The 20,878-nt window shown below is 40.9% G+C and overlaps 1 protein-coding gene across 2 annotated transcripts in view; it reads left to right on the top strand.

Annotated features, from left to right (window-relative positions):
* cdk17 (cyclin dependent kinase 17) overlaps positions 1-20,878 on the top strand; it is a 28,745-nt gene that overhangs the window by 4,255 nt on the left and 3,612 nt on the right. The window contains exons 2-14 of one of the 2 annotated variants that reach the window (XM_068307338.1): positions 8,775-8,919; positions 11,416-11,580; positions 14,580-14,713; positions 17,355-17,480; positions 18,176-18,232; positions 18,342-18,456; positions 18,552-18,646; positions 18,938-19,000; positions 19,281-19,404; positions 19,501-19,621; positions 20,069-20,166; positions 20,276-20,381; positions 20,589-20,631. In XM_068307338.1, the coding sequence (XP_068163439.1) occupies positions 8,793-8,919; positions 11,416-11,580; positions 14,580-14,713; positions 17,355-17,480; positions 18,176-18,232; positions 18,342-18,456; positions 18,552-18,646; positions 18,938-19,000; positions 19,281-19,404; positions 19,501-19,621; positions 20,069-20,166; positions 20,276-20,381; positions 20,589-20,631 (1,374 nt within the window). In that variant the 5' untranslated portion in view covers positions 8,775-8,792. Of the gene's footprint in view, positions 1-8,774; positions 8,920-11,415; positions 11,581-11,664; positions 11,949-14,579; positions 14,714-17,354; positions 17,481-18,175; positions 18,233-18,341; positions 18,457-18,551; positions 18,647-18,937; positions 19,001-19,280; positions 19,405-19,500; positions 19,622-20,068; positions 20,167-20,275; positions 20,382-20,588; positions 20,632-20,878 lie in introns of those variants that run through there. The other variant, XM_068307339.1, reaches the window with a different exon arrangement.

Below are 20,878 nucleotides of genomic sequence, written 5' to 3'. Positions count from 1 at the left end.
GCCCCGAAGCGTCATTTTCTTTAAAATTCCAAAGCCTGCATAGTTTCCTTTTTCATTTCAAACGTGAATCTCTAATTATCCCTCTATGTTCCCAGTGGGTTAATCATTACCCTATGGACAGGCGCTATCTGCAATCAAGTTCACAGGAAACAGTTATGAAAAGTGGACCGGCCATTATCCCAGAGAGGTAGAAGTAGTTGACTGAAATTGCCATTTTATTCCTGATGTGAATGTGTGTCTGTCATGGACCATGGATTCAAGCGCCACACTGTTTTAGCTTCAGTTATCATCTCAGTCGTTGTTATCTAAAAGGTCAGATCAAATCAAAGTCAGAGTAACGTGTTACGCTTGCTCAGACGCTGATAATCTACTCTAATTAGATTAACGGTTCACTCCTACATCAGAACAAGCTGAGAAAGTTCAGAAACTCAGACTTTGTCAGCAGAACCAACGAGGATGAGAAGATTAGGGCAGTTTAGTCTGATTGACATGGCATTGGATATAAAAATGAGATAAAAACAGGAAACAGTCGTCGCTCTGAGGCAAAAAATCTGAGTTCATGAATGACTTAGATTAGAACTCCAGGTTTCAGAAACAGTAGGTTTAATTAATCTTTGTGAAGCACAGGACTTTTAGTGGGTCTGCAAATCTCCATTGTGGTGAAATGTTGCATCTTGGTCTCGAACACAAAGACAGGAAAGAACTAATTGAGAAAGAGAAGGAAGCTAATTGGCTTTTTCAAAGTCTCCTGCTTGGTTGCTAAGCGCTGCTTCCTCTCCTCACACCTACAAATGCCAGCTCCATTAGTCTGCATGAAATAAAAGCAGATTAATCTCACACATCACACGGAAACTGAAAAGCTGCGAACCTGCTCAATCAGGATAGGTCGACCCCGTTTTTTGAAGGCCTGGAGATGACAATGGAGATGGATTGCAGAAGCTGGTGGGGCGTGAGAGAGAGGATGCATGATGGGAGGCTAAAACAGAGGAAGAAAAGGTGGACAGGTAACCCTAGAGGAGGTAGGTTAAAGTCTTTTGTGTTGTAATGTGTAAGACGACCTGCAGCGCTTTGAAATCTCTCTGTGGTTAATTGTCGTGTTGGCGATGTGGCTGGTGTTGCTTTGAGTACGACTAAAGGCTCAGTCCATCTTTAGCTCTTAATGTTTTTGAGCCAGAGCTCACCCTTTGAACAAGTAACAGAGCCCAGCACATGTCCATGCTGCTTTTCAGATTAAAAGCATGGAAAGTTGCCAATACCTTGCGGAATATGATCTACCTGTATTCATGGTCTTGTTTTAGAGGAATGCCTGAGGCAATGAACTTATTATCCAAAAGAAAAGATGCCGGAGACGATCAAACATCATTTTTCATTTCTGAATGAGATGAGTGTTTAAAAATGCACTTTTCTCTTTGGGGGGATCAGAGAGGTCTTTCATATTTTCAGTTGTGGTACATCTTGATTTGCCACATGATTATTTTTTTTTTTTCTAAGCACCAATGGGTCCCAGTGAGGAGAGACTATGTTAGCCTGTGGCTACATGAAAAATAACCGTGTCTTTGTAGAACGTTTTTTATTTTAAAATTTTCCGCCCGGAGCACTTTGAGTTGAAAATCAAAACACTCCTCTTCACTCTGTCACTTTAGCTTTAGCAGTACTTAACACAAGATTGACATATTATTATATTTGTCTTGTCGGTTCGGTGCTGGACAGCAGGTAACATCATTTATTTTACAGCAACAAAAAAGTTGTTGTAAAATGAAAACTGAACCAGAACAAGAAAGTTCCAGGTCAACAAACTGAAATAATTAACTGGAAGACACTCATTTATTTCAGATTCATCAATATGGTGGAACCCTGACATCATTTATTTGTTAATATCAAGCTATTGGTACAAAATCAAGGCTACATTGTTAGCGTGATTTATTTGGAGGATCTCTTTTTCCTGTTTTCAGCCTTTATTTGTTACATATTCACACAGTTCAGAATGCAAAAAGCTGTATTCATGACAAATTGAGAATGAGAGTGCGTTGCAACGCTTTTGAACACTGGAGCAGTTTGTCGATACATGAGGAGACATCTTTGCTTCATCTTGTATTCTTGCTCAATCTACCTGTTGATAATTCCGATCTTGCTCTGTGTCGTCTTTACGGATTCCGCGATAGCAGAAAAAAAAACAGAATTTTTCTCCTGCCATGAATTATCCTTGGTCATCTTCTTCATGCTGAAAGTGAAAGATCAAAAGAGACCCTGTTGTAAGTCAGCTGATCCATGAATGAAACCACGTGTGAACACCTCCATCCGTTGGAAGATGATGAGTATTATCATTTGTGTGACCTCAAGTTGACCCCTCACACAGAAGCAAACACAAACGCTGACACACTTGTGCGTAACTGTACTGTTTGCTTGTGTGTGTGTGTGTGTGTGTTGTTCTCACCCTCTTCCTGCTGCAGGCAGAACACACTCGAGTGTCTGGTCACTGTATGTTTGTCAGCTGAGTTCCTCGTCTGTTTTGTGGCCTGCGGGCTTTGTGTTTGTCATGTGGCAAGATGTGGACGGGGTAATGGTAGCCACGCGTTGTGTTTACATTTGTTCATGTGTGTGTATTCAGCTGACACCGACACTGCTGAATACACCACTACTCTCCTTAGTGTTTGTCTTCATTTCCTTCATCTGTGTCCTACTTGTTGTCTTCATCTCTGTGATGCTGTATGACTAACCCACCTAATCCACTCATCATTTTGATACCAGGGGGGGGATAAGTATTTAAGGATCGTTTTAGGTTGATCATCTTATGCTCAGTCCTGTTGTTTCTCCTTTACCGGTGCGTGGCTGATGTTTATTGACATAGGTTCGTTGCCAGGCCGACCGATTTGATCTGCTGCAGGGCTAAACTTTGAAGGCAGCAAAACAAATGTTCACGCGGGTGATTCGAGTGTTCACCAGGAGGATTTCTCACTTCTCTTAACATCGTTTTTTTTGGTGAAACCACACGAAAATATTCTCCACACTTCCTGTTTTCTTCCTGCGCATATTAAACACCGAAAGACACGTGTTCATTCACGCCCATTGGACATTTCCTATTAATATTAACATTTTAGCTTTGTGTACTTCAACATACAAACATGGGTTATTTCCCTGTGGATCAGTCAGGCTGAATCTCCCTTTTTAGTTTCTCTCAAGCGAAACAAAGGCTCTTTGAGCAGAAGGCACCCACTGCACCGGGCAGCATCACTAATGCTCTGTGTGTGTGTGTGTGTTTGTGTGTGTTTGTGTTGTCATCGCTGCACAAGCGCATGCTTGTGACTGCTCTTTGCAGGGTTCTGCAGAAACAAGCATTCCACATCCGATGACTGTCAGAACAGTTTTAATTTTCATATTCCGAGTTGACACTTTCCACATGCTAAAACTGACTGAAAAGTTTGTGTGTTGAAGAAAATCTGTTGAAATGTTGGACGTGGCGAGTTTTGGAAACACGTATTTGCCAGAAAATAAAGTTGTACTCTTAAAGGTGTATAAAAAAAAAAAAGTATCTCACAGTAGATTTTGAGGAAGTAACACCCTTTGTTGTTGCTGGTCTTTGTGGGGGTGTCTGTCTTTGGGAGGAGACAGTGGTTCTTTGGGTGTAATGTACACCAGTAGTGTGAGGGAAAAGAAGAGAAACGGTCGGCACCTGCATGAGTTCACATTTCGCCTCCAGGCTTTGTCAACTGCTCATAAGCTTTTTGTTTAAACTTATGTGACTAATGTGTTTAAAGACCTTTAAAGATATAGAAAGCTTCCAAATTTCTGAAACTAATTTTTTCCTGGAAAGCTGTGATGATGGGCCGGATGTAGTTGTAATTCATTTAAGTATAACGAACGTTTGGTGCAGCTAATGCTGCGTCAAACTGTAATGTTGTGAGTGTATTGGTTGTTACTGTACATTTGGAGTGTGGTTTGATGTTGGTGTTTGGGTTTACCCAACCTTAATCATGGACGCCCATATTTGTTGTAATGAAGGAACGTGACACTGACTGACTGCTTTATTTTATGGTTGATTGTAGAACATAGACCGCAGTCGATCGGTGTGGTGCTGAGAAATAAACTCCAGCAAAGTGATTCAAATAAATCAACATGGTTAGTTTGCTCAGGCCAACTGTCTGCATTGTTCACATTTTCTCTTGATTACATGCTGCATTCATTTTTGAGCAGAAGCAGAAGAGTTAGAGCATTTTATAAACGTTTTTGTGTGTTCATCCACAGTAGTTCAGTTACATGAAAACACTAACTTTCCACTCTTTACAGCTGACTGTGTATCTGTGTATACAGCTGATGATGAGATCTTATACTGTGGAATTTACTTCCATTATTTGTGGATGGATTTGATGGATGGCTGAGCAATAATTTACATTAAAATGTTTAGTGTGTGTCTCTCTGTACGTCCTGGTGGGCAGTACCCGTAAACTGATTTTCAAGGAGTGACATTGATTTTTTCCCCTGAGGCTGCGTCTTATCCTGATGCCTGGTGCTCATAAATAGAATAGAGATGATTTTCTCTATTATGAAGCGGTTATGAGTGTCACGAGTGCATCTGTTTTTAGCAATGCTTTTAATTACATCATCTGTTGTTTCCTTTGCTATCAAGCCTTCCTTTATCTGTCCTGGTTTTCTATCAGTTGTCGAAACTCGTGCAACGAAAGCATTTTTTTTAACAGAAGGTAAATTGATTTGATATTGGCATTGATGTTTGGATCTAGTGGTAACAGATAAAAACTGTTTTTATCTATACTGTATTTTTTAGTTTTTACATTGGAATCAAATTGTCCAAAGTGGTTTAAATCAATCAGCCTGAAAGTTCTGAAGAACTGAAGAAGTCTCTTGGATGAGAGACGAAACGTCTTCAAGAACTTTCTTAAAGTGGATTGATTTACCCATTGATTGATTTAAATTAGACAACTTGTACACAAAGACTGACCGGAAACAAGGCGATTGAGTAAACTCATTTTACCATCTGTTGTGATCCATCAATAAAAACAGAAGATGAAGAACAACAAATGTCATCAAACTGCTTCTCCTGGATCTCACATTTTCTCCAGGGATTATTAATCTGTAAAGACGTCTTTGTGGCACCACAATGCGTCTTACACAAACAAGGTGAATTTGATCATGTTTTTACTTGATGAACATTTTTATAATGTTTGTTAATATTTGTTCTTCCCTGTTGAAAACATGTGAATTAGTGTAATTACTAGTGACCTAAAGTCTTCTGCGAACTAAAGAATAACAGCGGCAGGCGATACTGTCTTTTGATAACTGACACTTTTCCATGTGACCCTAAGATCAGCTGGCGTCTCATCTGGGGTGTACCCAGGCTCTAGCAGAACCTGTGACCAGTAACTTTGAAGAAGCGGCTGAAGATGAGATGTTTATGGTCATCTCGTAACCATCAAGAACATGAATGAATGAATAAATGAATGAATGAAGAATGAATGAATGACACTTTCCCTTACATAATGCATTTTGTAGAAGAGTGTAAATATTGGCTCCTTTGGACTCACTCGAGCACATCTGATTGGACAAAAAATTATCCTGTTGTTTTTTAATTAGAAAGGATTTTGATCACCCTTTGGGCCATTATAAAGTGTTTCATAAACAAACACTTATTGACTGATCGATTGATTAAGCCTGATCAAAAGCCACTGAAACCAAAGCTCATGTACATTTGAACCACTTGTCTGTCTGTCTGTCTCTTTTTCCTCCTTTCTCCCTGTCTCTCACCCCCCCCTCTTTCTCTCTCTCTTTCTTTCTCAGTAACACCAGTAACACATGCCTGCAGTCACTGTGCTGATTTCATGGCTCTTAACCAAACACAAAGACTCCATTATGCCACCATTTGCTGAAATATATTCACATTTCTTTCCCCTTGTCATATTCTTCCTCTTCTTCCTCCCACTCTTGTGCCTCCTCTTCACATTCCCACTTAAAAAAGACCCCTTTTTCCATTTCATTACTTCATTCTGATATTGGAATTGGGAAAAAGTAAAGGAAGGAAGGAAGACAAAGAATGACAGTAGGACGGGTGTGTCTGTGCCTGTGTGTGTGTGTGTGTGTGTGTGTGTGTGTGTGTGTCTGCATGCGTGTGTGTGTGTGTGAGTAATTAGGCCTCGTGTGTCATTCTCCCCCTCGTTTGCCTTTTGAAGTGTTCTCTGCTCTATCCCTAATGCTCGTGGGGGTATCCAGGAGGGGGCAGAAGACTGATGAGGTGGGGGTTGTTTGGAATATGGGTCAGAATGTGTGTCTCTGTGTAAGAACTTGTGGAGATGCTGATGAGCTAGAGTGTATTGCTTTCTCTCTCTGCGCCTGCCTGTCGTTGGTAGGTTGCTGGTCGTGCAGCCTCATTATGTTCATCACTATTAACAGAATATGAAGAATATCACGTAGGGTGCCAACATTCCTTTTAACAGTGGCAAACTCAGATTGTTCAAAGAATCTGACGTAACCTTGATTTCATTGTACTAGATATTAATTTGATACAGCGTATATTTATTCTTTTCTTCAATGACAGAGTGGGATAGCATGCTCTTTCTTTACGCGTCTTTAACTTGAAATCTTCAGTCAGTACCAAATTTGGACGACTCCTGTTGTGCCATCAAAACCTCCTCAACATTTTTCACATCTGCAGTGAAATTCAACATTATCTGAAATGCTGAACAGACATTAACGTGCAAAATTAGGAAAATTCCCCTTTGAATTAAGTGTATCACTTCTGTGTGAAGATTTTCATATAAATATTGATAAAAAAAAATAATAAAGCAATTCGTAGTCACATTTATACAATGTGTACTATGATATATTTGATTCTTATCAGCCCCCAATCTCTGAATAAATGAATAAATGTCTCATCTAATATTAATGATTTAAATCAATCTAGTTGACCTCTTTGAAAAACAGATAGCATGTTGTAAAAAAAAAATACATACATACATAAAAATTCCAGTTATATAAATTCTAATGTGACCACCTGCTAGCACCAGAAGTCTATAACGGATAATCTAAAGAACTTTCTGACATGAGATTTAATCTTTTAATGATTTCATTTCTTCTTCTGGTGGCCCTGCTGGGCTTTAATTAGACCAACTGAGACTGTATGGAAACATAGGTCATACCCCCTCCACACACACACACACACACACACACACACACACACACACACACACACACACACACACACACACATGCTCGCTGTGGAGGCCTGCGGTATTTGTTCCTGACTGTATGCAGATGAACTGATGGACAGGTTGCGGTTGTGTGTTGGTGTGATATTGCACTCGTGTGCCACAACAATGATGAAGTGATTCTCACCAAGCAGTGTGATGAGTGACAAAAATTGCTGGAGCAACTTTGGTGTGTGAGCAGACAGATGGTGTCTCATGGGTTTGAGGGTAGCTAATGACCTTGAGAGGAACAGAGGAAGAAAAAAGAGAGCGAGCCGATGACTGCAGGGGTCAGTTTGTTTTGTGCACTGGGTCAGGCAGGATGGGCCGGCATTCCTGCTGCTGCTTCCTCTCTGCATTTCCCTCTCTCACTAAACGTGCCTGTCTGTCTCTTGTGCACACATGCATGCATACATGCACGCACTTATCACACATACACACACACACACACACACACACTTGCCTGGGGCGTTAACCCAGCAACACAATGAGCAGGACCTGACTTGAGGCAGACTGAACAAGGTGTTTCCTGTGACCTGGACGACTGCTGCGTCAACACAAACACTCTCCCGTGGAACAACAGCAGCATGAGTTTGCAGACCCGACCCACATCTCTCCTCCTTAAGTTAGCGTTCAATCAATTATCCCTGCCCTAATGTATGAATGTGCATGTAAGTGAAAACAGCTGTATTTAGGTGTGTGATGCTCATTTTTTATTCATGCTTTCAGCATGCTTTATTCATGTGCTCTTCAAGCATTCAGAGTGAATGACTATTGGAATAAAAGCTAGTTTACATTATTTATGGGCTGAGATATTTTGGATTGCTTGTGTTTGTGGAATGCACATGTTTTATCTGTGAACGCAGCCTAACTTTAGCGCCTGCATCAAATCGTCTAACTATAACCATCAAGACACTGACTCTATCTGGCCTGTCTACCATTCTCTCTCTCTGTCTCTCTGTCTCTTACCCTGTTCTTATCTCCATCTTATTTCTTTTTCCACCCAACCAGTCAAGGCGGATGGCCGCCCAAAAGATTCTGGGTCCTGCCCCGAGTTTCTTCCTCAATGAGGGAGTTTTTACCTGCCGCTCTGGAGGGTTCAGTTGGGTTTTTCTGTCTGTCAAAGCGCTTTGAAATGTCTGTTGACTTGATCAAGTGCTATATAAGTAAAACTTGATTGATTTATTGATACATACACACCAATACCCACTCATCCAACAACAACATCAAAACAGTCCTGTGAACATGGTCTTAGTCTCCTTCTTCTTCTCTTTCTTTCGGCTTTTCCCTTCAGGGGTCACCACACCGAATCGGTTGCCTCTATCTAACCCTGTCTTCTGCATCCTCTTCTCTCACACCAACTACCTTCATGTCCTCTTTCACTACATCCATAAACCTCTTTGGTCTTCCTCCAGGCCTCCTGCCTGGCAGCTCAAAACTCAGCATTCTTCTACCAATATATTCACTATCTCTCCTCAAACATGAGCATAGTCTTAGTCATTAGTCTTAAGTGTGAGCATTTACTTCTGCATCAATGTTAAGTAAGTATATGTTGTGTGTGTGTGTGTGTGTGTTCCTCAGGCCGTGCACTGCCCTGCTATGGAGAAGATGAAGAGGATTAAGAAGCGTCTGTCTTTAACCCTTCGTTCCAGTCAGACCATCGATGAGTCTCTGTCTGAACTGGCCGAGCAGATGACCATAGAGGACGGTGGCACAAAGGATAACGGTGAGGGTTCTCAATGTCACATTATTTATGGTGAGAGTCAAATTTATCCAAGAGGATCTGGCGTGTATGTAGCAGCAAATTTGGCCATATTTTATATCCTTGCCATTTATAATATTCAGTCCAACCAGGTGAGGAGGTTCCACTGGTATGATTATTAGAATATCCTCGTGGACAGCAGACATTAAAAAAAGAAACAGGCAGACAGCTTTAATATCTTTTAGCTCTCAGGAGTATTTAAATGATGAAGCAGGGAAAGTAATGGAGACACGGAGAGAACGGGGTGTGTGGCAGCTAGAAGGAGCTTCCAGTGAGTAGCTCTCCAGCAAGTTGTGTAACAGGAGTAGGAGCACAGGAGCTGAGTGAGAACACAATTTACAGGTATATATAGATAAACACGTTCCTTGCCATCTATGTTAGATAACATTCTGCCTGTTTTGGCAAAGCAGCACGCTTTTCTCAGGTGACCTGTTTGGTGTTGATCGGCAAGTCAAAGCGGTTGGCTGCTACTCGTAATCGGCAGCTGTCAGAACAACGAGACCCACTCGTCCACCTTTCACAAAAGACGTCTGCAGTTTCTTAATCAACAGCTATAGATTTTCAGCAGTGATAAAGGTCAAAGGTCAGAGTCATCTGCTCCTTAATGTGGTTATTATGTGGAAGGATAATGGTACTAAATGAAAGACTGAGCCATTTAGATGAGTACTTTTGGATTTGTGGCCATTTACTTTCTTGCCAGGTGTTAGATAAGAGGGTGAAAACTTCTCTTCTTGGTCACCATTAAATGTGAAGCTATAGCCTGCAACTTTGACCAGAGTTAATGAGTGATTGATTGGGTGGCTTGTGACTGACTGATCCAAGCTACATTTCTCCATCGTCTTTCAGGCTTTGCGCTAAACTAAGCTCATCATCTGCTGGCTCCTCTCATAAATGTGTGCTAGCTTTTTTTCTAGCACACATATATGAGAGGAGTTCTAATTTTTTTTTGGACAAAAAGCAAATCAGCATTCCTTCCTTGGCACGATTTTTTCTGGACAGTGATCAAATGATTGAGCTTTAAAAGCCAAACTCTTTGAGAAATACACAGTATATTCATTTTTATGTCAATGTTCATGAAAATAGAGTAGAGTAGGACTTTATTGATCCCTTAAGGAGGTTCTGTCGCACTATACACAGCACAGTGAGGACACAAAAGCACACAAATATTGCCATATTCTGTACATGAAAGCCATGACAATCCCGAGTAGCCCTGACATCTTAACATCTTTTGTAATTAATAATAATTATCATTAATAATAATCATACATTAAAAGTGTTCAACCTGTAACTGTGATCTCTATGACACACACATGAAGGCAGCAATGTTATTTTGCAGCAAATGTGTTAAAAAGACAGAATAAAGTTATGGGTGGCAAAGAGATCAACTTACTAGATTGGACACATTTCCAGCCCATTGAACAAAACTCAGAGCGAGTGAATTATTGAAGTTCACACAGTGGATCTGAAATCTCACAGTGAGCTGAGATGAATTGGAAATCTTAATCCAAAAATGATTTGGCGGAGGCTGAGGGGGGCCGGAGAGATAGCCGCCACATTGGTCGAGTCTCTGCTGGAGAAGGAGGAAGAGGATAATATTGTTTTAGACGAGGAATTATTAAAGATAGCTTCTAAAAGAAAACACACTAACACATGAATGAATAAAGCGAAGAAAATTGCTAAAGAAACACATGAGAGACCTTCCTGATACAAGTAGCTCTGAGAACGAAAATGACAAGAGTCTGAAAGGGGCCGTAACAGAAAAATATAATTTGCAAAAGATAAAAAAAATATTTCCTGCTAGACACAAAACGCTTGAAGGCCAAAGTAGAAAATTTCTTTCCTGACCTCAATATGATACTGGATAGCATCCGTTTTTATTTAGAAAATCCAGAAGGAAGTGATTGACCAGTTTTTACAAGCTTGAGTTTATTAGATTGAAGAAATGACAAAAGTAAAAAGGATGATTGTGGAGACTGATCAATTGTTTTTTGAATTTTGTCTGCTTTTTTAAAAACCTGTGTTTTTATAATTTGATGTTTTCTTTGTTCAGGGAACAAACGGTACTGTTGAGAATTCTACCATTGTTTGTTTTTGAAATGTGAATCCCTCTTTGCATGAATCTCTTTTGGATTTTGTGTCAACGTGATTATCTTGTAATTTGGCTTTTATGAATAAAAGCCAAAAGGTAACATAACCCACCTGGTCTATAATTTTTGTGATTATATGATGTCCTGTTAAATTTATTTATTTATTTATTATTTATTTACTAATTTTTCATAATTTAGAGTAATGTTTGGTATTTTTGGAGATGTCAAACGTCTCTTTTCGGTTGGTTTAAAGAGCTGTAAGAAAATATGAGCCTTTAAGTGAATTTTTCGTATTTGTGATGCAACTGCAGAGCTCCTGCTATTTTTTCAGCACACCAGAAATGATGACATGAATTCCTCTGCTGTGTTTCAGAGCCCTTCATGAGGAACGGCCGCCCCCCCACCTCTCATAGCATGCACTCCTTCCTGCACCAGTACACTGGCTCCTTCAAGAAACCTCCCCTCCGCCGGCCTCACAGCGTCATCGGTGGCACTCTGGGGTCCTTCATGGCAATGCCACGAAACGGCAGTCGCCTTGGTGAGACACACACTACATACACAACACACACACACACATACACACACACAGAAGGAAGGAAGTGAGTAGCAGGAGAGCAGATGGCATTCAGGAACGAACAGGCAACCTACCCCAGTCCTGATATTTACATCTTACTATTTCTATTCACAAAGCTGTCGCTCCTTCACCCTCAGCTTGGCTGTTTCCATGTGAGTAACAGATGGACGGGGATTCAGTCAGACGTGAGTCCAGTTCCTGTGTGAAATGATTCGTCACGCTGGAGACACGGCGATGACTCTGGTCCTCAAGGCCTGGTGGGAAATACGTTGTTGGGATGAGTCAAAGCAACTCCAGATATCAAGCTTGGTGACAAGGACACCCAAGAGGTGGTGAGATGATTTAAGGGGCAGTTGGAAAGGGAGCAACAAAGTGTCGTGGGTATTTAGTCAAGGAAGCCTGGCAGGATCTGAAAGGCTCAGTAAATGTTTGTATTTGCATAGATTTGCGTTTATGCTTTATCTTAAAAATGTGACTTCAGGAAATGGTTGTAAGCATTTTTCACTACTATATTTCCTTTTTTTTTTTTTTTGAGAGATGCAACAATTCCAAGTCCTGAAAATAAAAATAATAAATGATAAATTTTAACTTGTCTGCTAAATTATGTCAGATGACAACAGACCTTAAACAAACATGGACAGGCGGTGATAACCATGTGTGCAAATGCTCTTTTCATCTCAGTGTGAGAAAATTGGACATTTAGAGTTTATTTTAGTTGTGAGTGGTATAATGCTCAGTAATGTGTGGTACACTCAAGGACTTATTGAGCGTTGCACTGGACCCTGGCCTACATAGAGAGACTGATCTAAAAACAGGACTGTTAAGTAGGACGTTGATGTGCCACATATCGCTGCTACATTGTGATTGTTAGAATAGCTGCTAAAGATGGTATAGAGACTGATAAGAAGGAAGATTACGATGTCTCAGTACAGCAAAAGGAAGAGAGGTGGATGAAGGATGGAGATGATCATGAAGGAAAACAGGTTTCTGAACAGACATAATTAGGTTGGGTGGATGGATGTTGGAAGGTGAAAAAAATGACAGGTGAAATTATTATTTTGTGACAGAATGTGGGGAGTTTTTTGGAGAGTATTGCGAGTATGTGAGAGTATGGGAAACTAAGTGGAGATTAATGGTACAAGAAAGTAGGACAGATGAGATTGTTTGGAGGATTTGGAAAAGAGGCACATGAGTTAGAAAAACAGGTATTGAAGGAATGTGTGGACGCGATACAGATTCAGGGCGGTCACTGCTTATGAAAGGCTGACAAGAGAGAAAGGAAAAGTAGTGCAAAAAGAAGTATGCAGTGGAACACGGAAAGACAGGAAGATGTGGGAAGTGAAAGAAATCGTCTAGGGCTTTGATGTGTAGTAAGAAACATGAAAATGAGGTCTAGAGACCTAACAGGAAAAAAAAGGGGGAGATGTGGAGACAAAGTTGAGCAAAGAAAGTGGAGCGAGAAGGAGACATTTGTAAGGTGTTCATAGAAATCAGGTATGTAGGTTGGTGGCATTGAATTGTGGCCCTCAGGAGGGAGAAACAGAGAGAACCCTGTTAAAATGAGTTTATGATCACTCACTGTGATCACTTATGTGGAAATATGAAACATCTGGATGGATATTCACATCGATACCGATAAATATATTGACAGTTCTAGTGATGGTTTCCAATAGAAGTAACCCTTTCAATCTTAGATTTGAAGTGATAAATGTGATTGACAGACGATCACATGTTCAAGTATTGGTTTAGAAACATGTGGGAAACGTACAAAACTACTGTTTACTAATTATTAAAAAGTAAATACATTGAATGACTAATGATGAATGAATTTTGATTATAAATCAATTATAGTAATGTTGTGGACATGGTGGACTGCAGGTTTGGTTTTGCATGTAACCTGTAGGAACCGTCGACCTAAGGATTTAGCTTATAGGGACTCTAAGTGTATATGCAGTCTAAATTAGAATAAGAATATTGTTTTGTATTGATCTGGATTCTACACACAAATGTGAGCCAACAGTTACAGTTTCTGATAAATGAGCACATTGTGGAGAAAATATGAGATAGATAAAGGTAAATGGGTTTAGAGGCATAGGAGAAAACAGATGGAGAACTTCAGAACAGAACTGAGGAAAAAAAGAAATGCAAATTTTTCTCCAACTTTCCTTCTTTGTCATGCCCTCATGCTTTTTAAACAAGACAAACGGCTCACAGCTTGTTGTCTTTTTAACTACTGTATATTAAATTCAATCAATATAACCAAAAAACAGTGAATCTGGGAAATACCACATTATATCTCCAGAGGAAAGTCCTGACAGTACTGTGTACGTAATGCTTTCCAAAGAGGATCGGCAGCAATTTGTTCTTTAGTTTGTGGTCATCCCTCAGAGTTTGTTGGGGTGCAAAACTGCAGATAAAAATATCTGTTTAAATAATCGATTTAATAACCTCTGGCTTGGTATTTAGAGAAATCACAAGGATTATCACGTTGGGAAAAAATTGCAAACAATTAATTTCTCAGAGCAGAATAGAGATTTCTTTCTCCTCTCGTTCTTCGGCTCTGTGATTTCACAGTTGATGACAGACTGCGTGGTTGGAGGCGCTGACACACTGATGACAGAGAACCATCCATCCATAGCTACTCATTAACTGTGTGTGTGTGTGTGTGTGTGTGTGTGTGTGTGTGTGTGTGTGTGTGTGTGTGTGTGTGTGTGTGTGTGTGTGTGTGTGTGTGTGTGTTTCATGTATTAGCGTGTTTGCTGCTGCTGTGCTACGGTAGCACTGGTAGCTTTACTGCCCTGGAGGCTGTGAGATGAGAGCTTGGTCAAGTGGCTTAGAGAGAAATGAAGGAAAACCTTCTGTTGCTGTACTGAATGCTTCATGTCCATTAAAGTACTTGTAGGGTACACGTACAGACCATTCCTCTCTTTTTTATGTGCTTTGTGATTCTCCTTCTGTCTCAGATATTGTTCATGAGAACCTGAAGATGGGCTCAGACGGCGAGAGCGACCAGGCTTCGGGAACATCTTCAGACGAGGTGCAGTCACCGACTGGAGTTTGTCTGAGGAGCAGGGTTCACCGACGGATCTCTATGGAGGTGAGACATGTGCACGTTGGCAACAAAATGTGCAAAACATGACTTAAATGATGGGTTGACTTTTCAGCCCCCCACTCCCTCCCGTCTGCTTGCCTTCTGCTCCACTCACCACTGCCTCCTCATCTTCTGGCCCTACACCTCTTAGGAGGGGTCGGGTGAGGGAATGGTGGCTGGGTGGGTTTGCTCGCCTCTTAATGGGCTCCCTGTGGGTGTCATGACACTGATAGCAGCCCTGCTCCATAAGGACCACAGCAGCGATCGGTGCGATATTTTGAGCTGTAACCACAGTGATTTCCCACACATCAGACAGGAGGCTTCCTGTTCTTGTGTTGACGTCATTCAGAGTCACGTCAGCATTAAAACAGCCATCCAACATCAGAAGATCAGCCCTACGCTGACAGTATTCCAAGTGAAACTGGAAATGGTGCTGATCTGGATCATCATCTTGATCCAGAATGTTTTTTAAGGTGTTCTTACAGGATAAGATCAGTTTGAAGAATTTTCCTTTAACTTCATGGATGATACTGCCACTGTTTGTAGTAAGGAAACACCCAATAACATCCCCACAAAATCAAACATACGTTAGCTTTGATCTGGATCAAATCAACTCTAACTTGTAATGTAACAGATCCTGTGTCCAAGAATGTCCCGATGCATAGGGGTCATGGCAAATTCATTACTTTGAGATAACAAACACACATAAGACAGGCTTGAACTAAAATCAGACTGTAGCTGGAACTGTGCTTGCTCATTTTGGGGCGTAATTTGACTGATCTTTAAATGTTACTGATCGAGATCCTGAATAAACTGACATCATTGAAATACTCTTGAATAACACTGAATGTAATAATAAGACTTATCTAATATGATCCATATTCTAGGTACAAAGTTTAATGGTCAAGGAGTCACACCATGAGGGTCAGCTATATTATATTATATATATTATAAAAAGGAAGGCGGTTCAGCCTGGAGGCCTCATGCCCCCTGCTGGCAGATGAGTGTCACTGACAAAACCTACATCTTTGATGTCTTCTCTCTCTCTGTGTCTCTCTCACACAAGGATTTATTTTCATCAGTTTTGAGTGTTTATCTCATTTGAGGGTACATGGAACAAGAGAAGCTGAAGGATGTGGTGATAATCACCTGACCTGGTGCACACAGTCACACACTCAAACACACCGTCTTTGTTACATAAGCTCAAGGGCGCTGTTCTTCTTGCGGTTCTTTTGATACAGCTGGAGGTGTGAATGAAGGCATATTGTGTCCATAAGGAGGTTAAGGACACTCGTTCACTGAGTGTTATTACCAGACAATCCTTTTTTTTCCTAATGTTTGTCTGATCTGCTTTTGTTAAAGGAGACTGTGTTCATAACAAAGCTGGGCTGACTGAAGTTTAACAAATGTATAGTGAAATTCTTAATTTCTGGAACTGGGCTTTATTCTAAATGTCTAGTCTGCATATGTTACAACACCTCCTCTACATAATGTGTGTTTATTTATGCTTGTTTGTATTAATTCATCATTCAACATTTTTTTTAAATGATCCCACTTCTTTGACATTATCATTATCTAAATCAAGATTTTAACTAAATTCTGTCATGTAATCACATTACTTTCACTTGCTTGCAGTTAATTTGCTAAAAATAAATCTAACCATCATCACTGTTCAGTACGGTTATGCAGATTTGCTTTAATAGAAATGTGAATACAGCCAGGGCTGACAGTATTTATTCAGTCAACAGGTCCATATGCCTAGTGGCAATGCAGTACTCGACTTTTCAATTTTAACCTATTTTCATTAAATATTAAAGTGAAAGCTTCATCAATTGCCTTTCGTATCACCACATCTGAGTGTGACAGAGTTCTTCACAAACTTAGTGGAGTATTTCTTTCAAGGCCATCTAGTAAAAATAGTTTGGAGATGCCATCATTCATTATGAATGAATTCAAATTATTTCTCACATCTCATGACATCAATACACTCCACGTAATCAGAACTGAACTCTCTGTTATAACACTGACACCATCTCTGCAGCACCATCACTGAGCACAAGCCGAGCCTGAAAGCCCGTATGATCTCACGTTATTTTTACTTCAGTCAACCAGTTATGTCATTTCCTCTCTCTCAGATGTGTCTCCGTTTTGATCCAAATATAGATGTGATCACCATCCACAACAATAAAACATAAGTTCTACAATTCTGACTTTTTGATTTTGACTGGTTTTGTCACTGTTCTGTTGGCAGGTGTTGTGTTTTCACTCTGAGCCGCGCTCACGAAGGTTCTGCTGTTCAGCTGCAGTCACGCCTCGACACTCTACCTGCTATTTTTACTCTATAAGAACATGATCGATCAGAACCGTCTCCTCTCTGCCTGAGAGTAGGAGATGAGAACAAGTTATTTTTGTGTGTGTGTGTATGTGTGTGTGGGTGGATGGGTGGCCTCCCTCACACAACCCATAGGCAGGAGACAGTGTCTATAGCAGCATATTCAACATGCGTTAAAGCAGCTGTTTCGTATGCAACCACTAGTTCATGTGCCTAACTAACCATATTTATTCACCCACATAAATCTGATCTTGTAATAGAAGTTTAGGAAAATAAGTGTAGGAAACATTTTTTTAATGTGTGTGTGTGTTTCAGGACCTCAACAAGCGTCTGTCTCTGCCTGCTGACATCCGAATTCCTGACGGTTACCTGGAGAAGCTGCAGCTCAGCAGCCCACCCTTCGACCAGCCACTCAGCCGACGCTCCCGCCGAGCCTCGCTGGTTCGTGTCTATTCACCTTTGTGTGTGTGTGTGTGTGTGCGTGTGCGTGTGCGTGTTATTTTTATTGCTTTTTTTTTTCTATTGCTCCTTCTGTGCAAGTTGCCATGGTAACTGGCCTGGTGTGTGAACACGATGGATTAATCAGTGTCTCATGCGCTCACCTCATGCCGTCGGCGCATCAGATGAGATGATTTTACCAGCGGTTGTGTGATGATGGACCTTTGTTTCAAACTGTCAGCAACAATTCTGAGCACTAAACATTTCTTTTCTTTTTTCTTTCTTTCTAAAGAGTCAGATAAAATTGCATTTTGTGTTCTTTGGGGGATTTGATGTGTTGTTATTTTCATGTCAGTCACTGGACCTAAGGAGTTTCCAGCAGATACCCTGTTGTGGTTTTTATGGAGTTTCTGCTCACATAGATCAAAGGTCAAAGAGTGGAGGGTGTCAGTCTGTACAGACTGGAGCGTCAGCAGAGGCAAATTGTCATTTGTGAATTTGGGCTAAGTAAATTAAATTTGATTGATTGATTGATAACATGCTTGTCCTATGTTAGGAGTTAGTATGAAAGAATAATACTGTTGAAGAAGCAGAATGGTTTGAGTACACAACTAGAAATAAGACTTTAACTTGGCCTTATTAAGAGCTCAGCATTACCTTTGTTTTATTTCAACGCTGCCTTTGTTCTTTTCCCCCAGTCGGAGATCGGTTTTGGTAAACTGGAGACATACATCAAGCTGGACAAACTGGGAGAGGTAAGAAAGTCCGGGAACATTCAATCTGGTTCTGTTGTTATAGAATACACATTTCACTGCTGAAGTTAGTTGAGAGATGTTGAACCAGATGTTGTTCTTTTGCATTCAGGGAACTTACGCAACAGTGTTCAAAGGACGCAGTAAGCTGACAGAGAACCTGGTGGCGCTGAAGGAGATCCGGCTGGAGCACGAGGAGGGGGCGCCATGCACAGCCATCAGAGAAGGTACCCAGCTTTTTATCTCTTTTAGTCTAAGCTACGTGAAACATTCTCATGTGAGGTAAAACTTTTGTCAATTTTGTCGGTCATTTTCTCTGTAGTATCGCTACTGAAGGACCTGAAACACGCCAACATCGTGACGCTACACGACATCGTCCACACCGACAAGAGCCTCACGCTCGTCTTCGAGTACCTGGTAAAACTATAAGCGCTGGAAATCCAGTATATGATATAGTATTCAGCTGACATGAGACATTCATTAAAGGACAATTTAAAAAAAAGTACTTTTACAAATCTTGATACCAGATACAGAGTTCAGAGTGCAATTGATATATTAGCACAGCACAGTGATGTAATTTAGTTCATCACAAATGGAGGACTGAGGAATCAAATTGCAAATGCATGTGAAAAAAACTGAGTGATGTTAATACATTTAAAAATGTATTGTGGAAGTGTGTTTGTGTGATGATGTCCTGTCGCCCTGCAGGATAAGGACCTGAAGCAGTACATGGACGACTGTGGGAACATCATGAGCATGCACAATGTGAAGGTGAAGACAACTTTTACTCTTTATTTTGCTTTCTTTACTCTTCTCTCATCTTAACTCTGTGAGCTTTTACTTCCTAATTCCCAGATGTTTTATAAGATTAACCACTTTTTTTGGGATAAAATTCCGTTCACCAGGGAAAGAAAAAGCCAGGAATTAAATGAACCCCCCATCTTATAGTTCAGTCACTGTGGAAACAGAGGAAGCTGCAAATTAGGTTACATTCTAAAAAAAAACAAAAAACAACAACCCTCTTTTGTGATGTCTTTGGATGTCTTTCCAGATCTTCCTGTTCCAGATCTTGCGTGGGCTGTCGTATTGTCATAAGAGGAAAGTTCTCCACAGAGACCTGAAGCCCCAGAACCTCCTCATCAACGAGAGAGGGGAACTCAAACTGGCCGATTTCGGTGAGAGGAACCACAGCAGCAGTTGTTACCGACTTCAGGACCGTAGAGTCTCTCCCCTGTGTGAACATCCTTAGTGTGTGTTCATGTCTCTGGCAGGTCTGGCGAGGGCCAAGTCTGTCCCGACTAAAACCTACTCCAACGAGGTGGTGACTCTGTGGTACCGGCCTCCGGATGTTCTGCTGGGATCCTCAGAGTATTCCACGCAGATTGACATGTGGTAGGAGCCTCACACTAACAACACGTAGAGCAGCCATAATTAGAATCAACATAACAACAACAACAACAACAATTTAGGGTGGGAAAGCGCAGAACGATCCCCCGTTTTAAACATTTATGTCGCTTTCTCTTAACCTAATATTAGTTTCCTGTTTAAAAGCATTGGTGGAGAAAACAACAGTTTGAAGTGACTTTTGGTGGGTATAGTTGTAGTAATCAACGCGGTCAGCAGTTGGAGCTGCAGCTCATTGACACCTTAGATGTGATACACGAGATTCAGCACAACCTTCTCTCCATATCAGCTCCACAGATGGTTTCACAAATAAAAAGAAAAAGGAAACTGCATTGAAAAACACTGAAAAAAAATGCTTGTTACATTCACAGGCAAAGCAAAAAAATGAAATGTCTTTCCCAGTTCAGTCACACTTCTGTATTCACTGCTCTGCAGGGGGGTTGGTTGTATATTTTATGAGATGGCTGCAGGTCGGCCGCTGTTCCCCGGCTCCACTGTGGAGGACGAGCTCCACTTCATCTTCAGGTTACTGGGTGAGTGGTTCCTGCCAGACTGGATCACCTTAGCTACTCAGATGTGTCTCCCTGTTATAAGTGGGTCCAACACTCACATCTCTGCGATCCTGTGGTTCTGTGACTTCAGGCACACCCACAGAGGACAACTGGCCAGGAATCTCTTCCATCGAAGAGTTCAAATCCTACAACTTCCCAAAGTACAAACCACAGCCGTTGATCAACCACGCTCCCAGGTACCCGTCTGCACAGCCCCGCATTCCACCTTCATCGCCAATACGTCTTCTTCAGATGTGTTTTTTTCAGTCTGTGTGTGTGTCACAAACAGGAAATCCTGTGAAACATTTCATCACCAACTTCCTTCCTTCCATAAGCTTCCACATTCCCATCAGGCGTGGCTGCAGGCAAACAGTAAAATGTTCCTCTCCTTTTGTCTCCTCCAGGCTGGATGGTGAAGGTATCGAACTGCTGCTGTATTTCCTCAAAGTGAGTGTTTATGTCTGCAGCAATACCCAGCATTCAATTCAGTCTATAAAATTAAATTATTGAAAAAAATGATTTAAAAAAAAAGTAAAACATTTAGAAACAGAAATGTGTAGCCTTCTGCTGCTAATCTCTTCAGTATTAATTATAGTCAGTGGGAGCTATAGCCCTCTTTTAGCGTCAACATGACAGAGTTGCTGTTTTTATTGTCAGTTTTTCATACATTGCTGATTGCAGACATGACAGCCAC

The sequence above is a fragment of the Antennarius striatus genome, chromosome 22 (genome assembly GCF_040054535.1).
Source record: "Antennarius striatus isolate MH-2024 chromosome 22, ASM4005453v1, whole genome shotgun sequence".
In the NCBI taxonomy this organism is placed as follows: Eukaryota; Metazoa; Chordata; class Actinopteri; order Lophiiformes; family Antennariidae; genus Antennarius; species Antennarius striatus.
This window is presented reverse-complemented; position numbering and strand designations above follow the sequence as displayed.